At 49.4% G+C, this 10950-nt stretch overlaps 1 protein-coding gene across 2 annotated transcripts; it reads left to right on the forward strand.

The window, feature by feature from the left end:
* The first annotated feature begins 668 nt into the window (after positions 1-668).
* On the forward strand, positions 669-10950 carry GFI1 (growth factor independent 1 transcriptional repressor). 2 transcript variants are annotated; one of them, XM_086753487.1, is made up of 7 exons: positions 697-791; positions 964-1007; positions 1113-1274; positions 5922-6337; positions 6429-6566; positions 8174-8339; positions 10367-10950. In XM_086753487.1, exons 1-7 carry the CDS (start codon positions 697-699, stop codon positions 10543-10545), a joined length of 1200 nt encoding a protein of 399 aa, XP_086609613.1. In that variant the 3' UTR covers positions 10546-10950. The 2 variants fall into 2 exon arrangements, with proteins under 2 accessions (XP_086609614.1, XP_086609613.1); XM_086753488.1 differs by lacking the exon at positions 964-1007 and having other exon boundaries at positions 669-811; positions 1068-1274.

A 10950-nucleotide genomic window follows, 5' to 3' on the forward strand; every position in this document is an offset into this window, starting at 1 on the left:
AGCAACAGCCTCTCAGGCGTCGGGTTTAGGCTGTCGGGTTTGTAACGACTCTCCCGCCCGTCCCGGCAGCAGCAGCCCTGTGCCGTCCAGCCCGTCCTGCCTGGCAAAGACCGAGAGGCCGTTTTGGGGGTGCGTTTTGTTGGCGCCGTTTATGCCGCGGCTACTGGTGCGGGCGCAAACATGGAGGCGCGGTGTGCCCGCTCCCCCGAATGGCGGGAGTTGACCTCCCCCCCCCCCGCCAGCTCCCTCAGCCCCCGATCAGTCCGACGAACGGTGCCCGGCCGCTGCTGTTGCCTGTTCCCCGCGATCCGGCAGCCGCCGTCGGGCCAGCATCCCTCCTCCTCCGGGCCGGGCACCGCTCGCAGTCGGGCCACCGGAGCGTGGCCGGGGCGGCCCCAGGGGCACTGGGGAGGGTGGGGGGCGGCGGGAGGCTGAGTAGCTGCGCTCCGGGGAAGGGGAGGCGAGGCGAGTGGGGCCGGCGGCCGGAGCCACCTGCGCGCCGCCACCTGGCGCGCCGCCCCCGGCGAGCGGCCCCTCCCGGCCGGCGCCCCCGGCCCTCACCGCGGGCTCGGCGCCTCCCTGCAGGTCGCCTCCCCGCCGCCGCCCCGCGGGAGACTCGGGGGTGACTCTCGCCGCCGTGCCCCACGCTTGGAGAAGGGAGTGGGGCCGCGCCGGCCGTGGCAGCACCCCACCACCATGCCGAGGTCCTTCCTGGTGAAGAGCAAGAAAGCGCACAGCTACCACCAGCCCCGCTCGGCCGACGAGGACTACAGCCTGCGGCTGGAGACCGTGCTAGCCCAGATCTGCGCAGGTACGAGTCCCTCGGTTGCGGCGGACACGGCCCGCCCGCCGCCGGGCATCACCCCGCTGCCAGCCGCACCAGCATCGGCCGGTACCTCTGCAGCCCCCCGGCACCGCAGCCCTCGCGGGACGCCGGAGGGGCTGAGGCGGGGTAGGAGAGAGCCCGGCAGCAAACCGCGGTGGGAGCGGGGCCGCCGCGGGAGGTGGCTGGCTCCCACCACTGCGGACCCGCACTGAGCAGCCCCCTCGCCCCCTTTGCCCTGCAGACAGCAAGATCCCCGAGGACACGGGCATGTGCCGCACCGTCCTGCCCGATCCGGAGCCTTCCCAGGGGCGCTTCTCCCCGGAATCCCACCTTACCGAGGCTGCCGATGGCACCTCCGAGTCAGCGCCCAGCTGCGAGGGCAGCGTCTGTGACAGGGTGTCCGAGTTTGAGGATTTTTGGAGACCTCCGTCGCCCTCCGTCTCGCCAGGTAGGACCGGAGCGAGCAGCGCTCGGCGAGGGTCCGGCTGCGTGTCTGTGTCGGTACCGTGGGGCGATGTCTCATGGCTGGGTGCCGCCGTCGAAAACGAGTGGAAGAGACAGATTTGCCTTTTCCCACGAAAAGGCAAATCTGTCTCTTCCACTCGTTTTCGGATTATCTCTTTCAGGTTGCTTTTCCAGCCTGTCTCCCACTGCTGAGGGAGCAGCGGGTGACGGGCTGTAGGAAAAGCTGTGATGCCGTCGGACGTTGATTTTTTTTTTTTGTTTCTGATTAATTGCTGGAGACGAGCCCTTATGTTTTAAAGGTCCTGGCATTTTCCTACAGGCTCCTGTTACCCGGAGTTTAGGTGTTTTTTAAACAGTAGGAATTTTGACTAACCTATCTACATACATGTAGTAAACAGCGTTGGCTCTGTGTTTTGTACTACCTGCTAGACATTTTCCCTAACTCCCCTTCAGGTTATTTCTTGCCTCTTGCCTATAAAAAGGATCTCTCCCTCTCCCTCCCCCCTTTCTCTCTCTCTTTTTTTTTTTTTCCTAAAAACGCTTTCGTAAAAAACAAATGAAAATAATGACGGTCAGATTTAAACACCCCAAATCCAGGAAACTCACACTTATGGCTGCAGCGACTGTCTCTGGCTCCCTCGTCCTGCCTTTGATGTGGTTGGAGCAGTGGGAGATGCTGTCCCAGCCTGGCGCAAATACTTATCTCGTTTAAAAATACAATGGTGTCATTTCGTAACAAAAATACATATATGTAAAACCCACTTTTTATTGCCTCGGTAAAAAAGTGACAGCTGGAAAAAAGAACAATTTCTGTCTTAGTGAAGGAAAAATTGTCTCAGCTTTACCGACTGACAGCAGACGCCAGCAAACGAATACTTAGTCCTGTTTCCCCACCCATTTTCCCACTTTGTCTTTATAGTGTCCTTGAATATCAATAGCTGATTGTAATGATGTAGGTTTGCATTTTTAAAGCCACCTCCTCGTCTAAGAGTCCTAAAGCCCTTTGAGGGGACATTCACAATGCCACCCAGTATCATCACAGCCAGCCACGGGACAGTTTCAGTCTGACAGACCGGACCAAATGCAGCAATGCATCAGTCTCTGTCTTGCTAATATTTCTGTACAAAGTGTAGCAATGTGTGTAATTTTTGTTCTAACGAATTTGTCCTGCTCCTCCTTCCCCAAATAATTACCATTTCTGCACGGGAAACAGACCATTTTCACGAAGTGTCTAAAAGGCAGATGTAAAATGGAGCAGGTATTTACTAGGGCTGCTCTGCCTTTCCCTTCTTCCCAGTCATTTCTTTCCCCACTGTGGGATTCATTAGCTCCCCGCCAACCATCCAGCTACCCTGGGAAGGTATCTTTGCAAAATGAGGGTGACATTCCCAGATCCAAGATTTTTGGGGGGCGGTCCTGGGACTGTCTGATTCCATTCACAGGGAGGAACGGGAGGGTAAGGGACTCGAAGTACTATATGGAAAGAGCTGTATTAAATGAACCTCAGTGCATTGAGAGAGGTGCTCTGATGTGAATGATGAAGGCAGTGGCAGCAGGATTAGATAGTTTGGCTTCCTCCCACAGCTCCCCCCCAGCCCCTCTGCCTTCCAGCTGCTGTGTCAGATTCAGCAGCAAGCTGGAATTTGTGCCTAGGTCACTTTTGCAAGATGCACTAGTGAGAGACTGGATTTCTTTGATTATGCTTGTCTGGGTGGGGCACAGTTTCTGTGCTTTGACAGGCAGGGCAGATGAGAAATGATGCTTCTAGATCATGCTCAGGGCAGGTGCGGTGAGTATCACCCCCTTATCCCTAGAAGTGAACATAGGTACAGCTTGCACTTCAATACGCAGTGAAAGCCAGATTTCAGGTTTCTCTTTGAGTGCTGTGCTGCCGATTCAGGTGGGCATGCACAAACACAATATCTGTTAACACTGTAGTACGTTGTTGACTCCATCAGTGCAAACCACTTTGTTATTTAACCTCACTTTCTACGTGTGTCTGTAATCACATGCGTTTGCATACACAGGAGGTGCCTGATAGCTCAATGGCAGTGCATTACTATCTCCTGATAAGCCTGTTGATGCTGCAGTCTTGGAGGGAAGCTTTTACTGGGTACGATGGAGTTGTGCAGAAAGCGTGGTGTTCTGGGGTCTATGGAGGAGGACACTTGAATCTTTCTTTGCTGTGCATATCAATCTGTTCATATCATATCATGTCAGTTTGAGCTTGCCTTGCCTTCAAAAAAGAGTATTGATGTTTTTTGTCCCAGAAATAGTCTATATTAAGGCTGCACAGAATTGCTAGGAAGAGGAGGGAGAATCGGTCTCTCCCTCCCTGCTTACCCCTTGGAGGCCTAGACACTGTGGAGTGGAGGGGAGGCAGACACAGGAGTGCCCTGCAGTGTGGCGGAGCAGGGTCTGCAGGTCGCTTTGACACCGGGTACAGGGCTTGGATGACTTGAGATTGTCCCTGAGAAGTACAGCATGAGTGGCTCCCCTGCACTTGTGCTTGAGAGGTCTCCAAAGCATGTGAGGTGATGGAAGGAACATTGCATGCAAACTGATCTGTGGTGCAATGTTTACAGTGTCCTGTGTTGCCAGTTCCAAGGGCTCAAAAATCAGGTCAGCCTTCCCTCTCCTCTCACTCAACAGCCTGGCTTAGAAATCAAGATTGTAAGTAATACCTTATGGATATTCAGTTCTAGTGTTGAAATACTGAGCTTTTACGTTTTCATGCTAGAAGTTGACTCTAAGAGGAAAAAAAAAAGTTAAAACAAGAACAAGCAAACAAAAGGAAAGCTGAGGGCCTTATGAAATCATGCAGTTTCAAGAGCTGGGGCTTTAAGATAGTTTTGAATCTTGTGATAAAATCGTAAGACATGGCAACACTGAAACGGGTTGCAAAGACACAAGATAGATGATGTGACGCTGACCACAACTTTGCAGTCAGTGCAGAACAGGAAAAATTATGCTCAGCACCATGTCAGCTAATTTGATTTCATCGCTTTGTTCAAATGTCCCAGTTGGTATGTGCGCATATATTTCCGACCAAAAGACTGCTAATTTCAGTGGAAGAATTTGAGACTGTTAACATCTGAAATTATGTAAAATACAGGAAACAATCAAGTCATTCAAAGCTCAGTTTTCACCTAATTTCTCATTCCCTTCTGTAACCCTCAGTGACCATCTGTCTATCCAAGTGGGTAGCCTAAAACATCATGCCTTCCTTCCCTAGCCCACCCCTGGTCATCTTGGTTTGGCAAAGGTTGAGAACGTCATGGGAACTGTGAAGCTGACAGGAATGAGAAAAAGCAAGAGAGCAATTGTGGGCGGACAAGTTTTTGGGTAAGGGAGGTTATTCTGGAAGACCCAAGTTGTAAAGGATGCCAATATCTCTGTGAAGGCATTGTCACTTCAGCAGTTAATTAATTGGTTCATCTTCTCCTTGGTTCACTAAAAAATTTGTCCGGTGAAGACATTTGACTCTCCCAGTGATGCTGCCTGTTGTGATGAAAAGTGAAAGGAGAGTACCTTGAGCATTAATCAGTGTCTCTGTCAGACACAGTTGGGGTTGGGTACCTCATGTTCCTTGCCCGACTGTGCTTTCCTCTATGTGAGGCTCCCTGAGCATTTGTGCCTTCAGACACTGATCTCAAAGGCTGTGTTCCTGCCATTGCATCAGGCTCTGCAATGGGCCACCCAAGTGTGATTGATTCATCTTGTGGTACCCACTGCCTTGGTCAGATGCCATTGCCAGAGGTGAGCCTGTTCGAACCAGCTGAAGCCATCTTGAGCTTGTTCTGGTGGAAGATCGCTTTGATTATGACTGCTTGGAAAACCTTTTTTTGTCTTCATTTTTTAATGCAGCCTATACCGATGATTTTGGCGAAGCGCTGTGTTTTGCGTGGACACAGTCTCTTTACTCAGAGAAACTCAGAGCAGTCTGAAACAACCATGATTTTATTTCAGATGAGGACTGATTTTAGTTTGTTTTTCTTTCTGAAAAAGTGAGGGATAACATTCAAGCACCTCAGAAGCTGTTCTTTATTTCAGTTATGATGTAATATAGTTACAGACAGCTGTGGCATTAAGTTGAGAGACTAGATTTGGGCATTAAATTGTGCAACAGGTAGTTCTTAGTTTTTTTGAACAGGTATATGTCAGCATGCTTGCTTTTTCTGGCAGCCCTGTAATGTCATATTTGCTATATGGATGTGTGGGATCGACATGAGAACTTAAACATGTCAGCTTTGATGTCCATCTTGGGACATAGTAGATACACTTTTCTGAGGAGCTGCAGATAAAAGCAAAGGAAGTTGCAGACTGAGTTGTTTAGTGTCTTAACAGTCAGATCACTGTGGACATACCTGGGCACCCAGAGATGGAGACAGACAAAATTGGTGGCTGCTTTAAATAATTTGGCTGGGACAGCAGGTGAGGAGGTGGTACTGGATGCACTGACCCTACTGTGCAATATAAAATGTCCTTCCATTAGACAGGAAAGGGCAGCCTTAATGCGCAGTACAGGGGTCTGGCTCTGGGCACAAGTCTGAGTGCTGAAACAATTCTGTCCCATGATAGTGGCTGGATTGTGAAGTGCACTAATTCCCATGCCGTTCTGTTTCCTCAGCCTCGGAGCGATCTGTGTGTCCATCCCTAGATGAAGCACCCCCCTTCTCGGAGCCCTTCAAACCATACATGTGGAACAGCCTGGGTGGCTCCGAGCTGAGGCACCTTGTGCAAAGCTACAGGCCCTGCCCGACGCTGGAGCGAACCTCGGCTCTGGGGCTCTTCTGTGAGCGAGGCTCCGAGCCTGCCCTCTACGGTGCAGAGTGTGGCTCTTCCCTCAGACTTTATGGTGACTTCGGCTCCCCGGGCCCGCGGCTGTTTGAGCGGCCACCAGCAGCAGCACCCAGGCTCTATGCTGAGACACAGCCTGGGCTGCAGCAAGATAAGGGGCCAGGTGGCATCAAAGTGGAGTCGGACCTCTTGTGCCGCCCATTGCTCGTCAGCACTGGATCTTACAAGTGTGTCAAGTGCAGCAAGGTAGGGATCCCTTTCTCCCACACTGGTTACGACTCTTCCCCAGCCAACCCTTTCCCTGGCAAACTTGACCCTGTGTGCTTTTTCCCCTCAGGTCTTCTCCACACCGCATGGCCTTGAGGTACATGTGCGCCGCTCACACAGTGGCACGAGGCCCTTTGCCTGTGACATGTGTGGCAAGACCTTCGGCCATGCAGTCAGCCTGGAGCAGCACAAGGCTGTGCATTCGCAGGTGAGAGCAGGGCGAACTGCCAGGATGAAGGTCTGAGGGCCGGGGTCAGCTGCTTGCTTCAGCTGGCTCTGGGGAGGCCATGAAGGCAACAACAGGGCAGTAGATGGGCATCTAAACTGAGGAGAGAAAGAGAACATGGTAGGGCTGCAGTGGACAGTTGTGAGTGAAGAATATGGTGGCAGGCAGAGGAAGGGGTGGGCAGCTAGTGAGCAAAGGAGCAAATCAACGAATTAAAGAACATAGGCTTTGTTTCCATTCCCAGACCTTGCGTGCAGCTGTATTAAGAAATGGACCCTTTTGGCACTCCAGAAGTAACAGATAATAAATAATAAATTTTCACTCTGAGAGCTGGAAATTGTAATGTGGATGTGGACTTTTTTTTTAACAGCTAAAGCAACTCACTGTGCTTTTCTTTCAACACAGCTCTCCTCATTCTTTCTCCTCCCCTCCCTTGAAGAAGTGAGTCTTCCTTTATTTGTAGTCATTGTGTCTGTGCAGGGAACATCTGAACGACCAGTCAGGTATAGAGCAGAGACTTTACCCGTCTCGACACACTCTGAGTCACACACCAAAAGAATATGATAGTTAATTTTGGTAGGAGGATTTGTAACATTTTCCACCTGCTGATATTGTGCCATGTTTCCCCTTCACCCACCCACTTGACTTGGCAAATCTTCCTTCTTCAGATTGGCTTTTGGAGGATAGAGTTACAGCAATAGTTTTTTGCTAAGTTTTATTTACAATTTCATGAGTGTGCAACAGCAGAACACACAATGAGGGGAAATATATCATCACCCATTAATTAATGGTGAAAGGAGCAGCACTGCATTTTGTGTCCATGGAGGGGACATTTCAGGGAGAGTGCATTAAAAGCCAAGTAAACTAAGGTGATTGTATAAAAGCATAGCAGGAAGAGGAAGGTGTGATGGTAGTTAAGTGATGGAAAGAAGAGAGTATTTATGGTGGAAGAAAGTGGTGAAGAGGAGTGTGTGAGGGAGAGGAGAGAGACAGCAAGGTCTTTATACATTGATTTTGATATGTTAAAGTAGTAAGCAAAAAAGCTGTTTTCCCCAGGTGCTCTAGGTACCTTTCACTTGAATTTTAATGGAACGACAAATAAGTAGTTAGTTGTTACCCTGCCAGCAGAAGTCAGCCTGCCACAGAGACTTCCCAGGAGAGCCAAGGAGACCTCAGCACCCGTTTTCCTATGTTCAGTGGAGAGGTGGCCTCTGAACAGTGCTGCAGCTGTTGGGCTTCCCAGTGGAGTGATCATGTCTTGGGCCTCTGTTGAAATGTGCGGGCGAACTCTGCCCAGTCAGTCGGGCCTGCTCCCACCTGGCCATTCCTGCCAGCAGGAAGAGCTGTTCAGTTATTTTTTTTGTAAGGAGCAATGCACAGCACTGGGAGAGGGTGCATTACGTTTTTTTTTATCTTCTGGTGCTATCATGCCAGTGTTAGCATCTCCTCAGGCCAGTGCAGCTCTCTGGAGAAGTGGAAGTGCTTGCTAAGGCAGAAGGGGCAACGCTGATGTGCTGCCAGACAGTTTGTTGCTGGTGGGATCACTGGTTTGGTGTAACGTGTGTGTGTTTGGGCTCCTCTCTCTGCAGGAACGCAGCTTTGATTGTAAAATTTGTGGGAAGAGTTTTAAGAGATCTTCTACTCTGTCCACCCACCTTCTCATCCACTCGGACACCCGGCCCTATCCGTGCCAGTACTGTGGGAAGCGGTTTCACCAGAAATCTGATATGAAGAAACACACCTTCATTCACACAGGTCAGCCCTGCAGCTGCTGGTGTTCAGCCCCAACTGTGAGGGGAGGTCTCTGAAGAGGTCTCTCTGCAGCAATCCATTCCTCCTCAGCGGAGACAGTACCTGCACCTCCCTGTGCTTCTCACTGCCTTGCTGCTGTTCATGCTGTCTGTTCTCTACTCGTGCAAAGAAGGATGATTTGAATGTGGTTTCATGAACAGCAGCTGCAGAATAACCCAAATCCTCGCAATCCAATCAGTGTTCCCTTAATAGGATCCACCAATGTTTATTCAAAGGGCTTTTGTGTAAGATGATTTGTAGAGTGTTATATTCGTTTAGCCTTGATTTACAGCTGAGGTCCCTGCAAAATGACAGGTGAATTTGATTGCAGCATTTCTTTTTGCAGGATCTACCAATTTGCAATAGGAACGACAGGAGTCTCCTCCTCTAGAACAAACACTAAACTGGAGGGCCTAGGGTCCAACTCTTAGTCTAAATATTTGTTCAGAGATTGTCTGCACTTCCACCCGGACTTTCTGAGAAATGGCTGCAGTTTGATACAGAATGGAAGGAGAGGTGCAGAGTTCTCAAGTTTCACTGTTAGTAATAAACATGGAAACTAATAAAGTGCAGGTGAATCACCGAAGGAAATTGTTTTAAAAATACCATTCAGTGAGAAGGCAGGTTTATCAGAAATCTCGAAAGAAAATCTTGCCTTTCAGACCTGCACCATTCACTTAAAGTAGAGGGAAGTTAATGATGTGTGAGATACAGAAGCATTTGTAGACACGAAGTAACAGCTGTACTGGCCAATCTCAAGGTTCAGATGACCAAAATCCTGTTTCCTGATAGTGACCACTAGCAGATATCAAGGGTGAAGCCTAAAAATGGCCAGTGTGTAGAAAGATGGCATTATATGTGGTGCTGCTTAGTTGTGACTTTTCTAGATGACAAGCAGTGAACAATAAATATTACTTATAAAGATTTTCCACCAGATGCTTGCTGGATGAAATTGAACTACTTAGGAAGTAACACAAAAAGTATTTCCATAGTAACTTTTTCAAATGAGGCTTGATTAAGTAGAATTTTAGTGAAATTCTGAATCAGTCAAAACTATTATTTTGTTGTGAAATCAGAAACTGTGCCTGGGCTTTTCACCCGCTAATATAAAACCAGGTCTTTAACTGAATCAAGGTTCCCTTTCATATGTAGCATATGCTTGTGAACTGAGCCTCCAGCACATTTTGTATTATTTTATGTTTCTAATAATCTGATCTTCAAATGTGCCAAGAGGTGGTTGCTCCAGCTGAAGTCAGTGGGCTCTGCAGGTGCAAAGCCACTCTGAAAATCAGGCTTGGTTTTGTGGTTGGGTTCCCTTTTATCCGTTATTTGATAATAAACACTGAAAATGCACCGAGATCGTGCTCCCATGGAGGCCAGTGGAGTTTTGCTGCTGACCCCTCCGTAGAAGAAGTGCCAGAGGCTGGATTTATTTCCTTTTCTGTTATTTGCCTGCATGAGAACTTCAGGGCTGGCTCAAGGTGACTGCTAGCATTTCAGTGTCAGGCACAGAAAGAAGAGCAGATCTCTGGATGAACCCTGCCCTTCAAGGTTCACTTAAGGGCCCACATACCTCTCTTGGGGACAGACCCCAGCTCACTGGAGTCTCCGCCTCCATCTATCTATTCCACCTGTCCCCATGCTGATGATATAATCGATGCTAGGCATTCAGCATGACCTCAGAGTCTTTCCAGGAGTTCTGATGCTTTTAGGACACAAAGCCAGTTTAAATCACATAGAGCCTATACAGCCAAATGCTTCAGGCTGCTCCTAGGACTGTACTGGGCTGATGGAGGTGCAGCTGCAGTGCAGGCTCAGCTAATGCTTCAGGGCTCCCAATTGCATGTTTTTTATAAGAATTACTTCTTTGGTAATTACACAGGAATCACTTTGATTAGCTCTAAGGCCCAGTGTGCGTTTCCTGTTTGCTCCTGCATAAGCAGCACATTGCCTCTTTCACACCCTCTTTCTCTCCTGCCTTCTGCTTGCAGGTGAGAAGCCTCATAAGTGCCAGGTGTGTGGAAAAGCCTTTAGTCAGAGCTCCAACCTCATCACCCACAGTCGGAAGCACACAGGCTTCAAGCCCTTTGGCTGTGATCTGTGTGGCAAAGGCTTCCAACGGAAAGTGGATTTACGGAGGCACCGGGAGACACAGCATGGCCTGAAATGAGTCCCAGCTGCAATACAGAAAGCACCTACAACACTATGAGAACAGACTCCCTTGGCTTCCCCACTGGACCCACGCCCTGTCCTGAGCACAGACCCTGGCCCTTTCTGACCAGGAGCTCGGAGAGGAAAGAAGAGGACAGGACCATCCATTGACAGCTCAACCTGAATGACTGTGAAAGTGGAAATTAAAGGCCGAGGTTTCTCTCTTTCTCTTCCCCTCTATGTTTCTGAAATAACACTGGAAAATAAGCCTTTTAGATATGAAGCCTGATACTCCAAAGATGGATAAGCTACCATATGTCTCTAAGCTGGAAAATATTTCTCCCATGGCCATGATGAACCCCCTGAAGTTTTCAGTAGTTTGAATCACCTTGCAGGGAAGCATGGGTATAACAGTGTTTACGTG

Source organism: Chlamydotis macqueenii, chromosome 8, assembly GCF_036417535.1.
Source record: "Chlamydotis macqueenii isolate bChlMac1 chromosome 8, bChlMac1.mat, whole genome shotgun sequence".
NCBI classification, from domain to species: Eukaryota; Metazoa; Chordata; class Aves; order Otidiformes; family Otididae; genus Chlamydotis; species Chlamydotis macqueenii.

Coding starts and splice junctions, on each gene's coding strand:
- GFI1 (XM_086753488.1), top strand. CDS start 697: ATGCCGAGGTCCTTCCTGGTGAAGAGCAAGAAAGCGCACAGCTACCAC. Junction 1,275..5,921: donor GTCGCCCTCCGTCTCGCCAG/GTAGGACCGGAG, acceptor CTGTTTCCTCAG/CCTCGGAGCGATCTGTGTGT. Junction 6,338..6,428: donor AGTGTGTCAAGTGCAGCAAG/GTAGGGATCCCT, acceptor TTTTCCCCTCAG/GTCTTCTCCACACCGCATGG.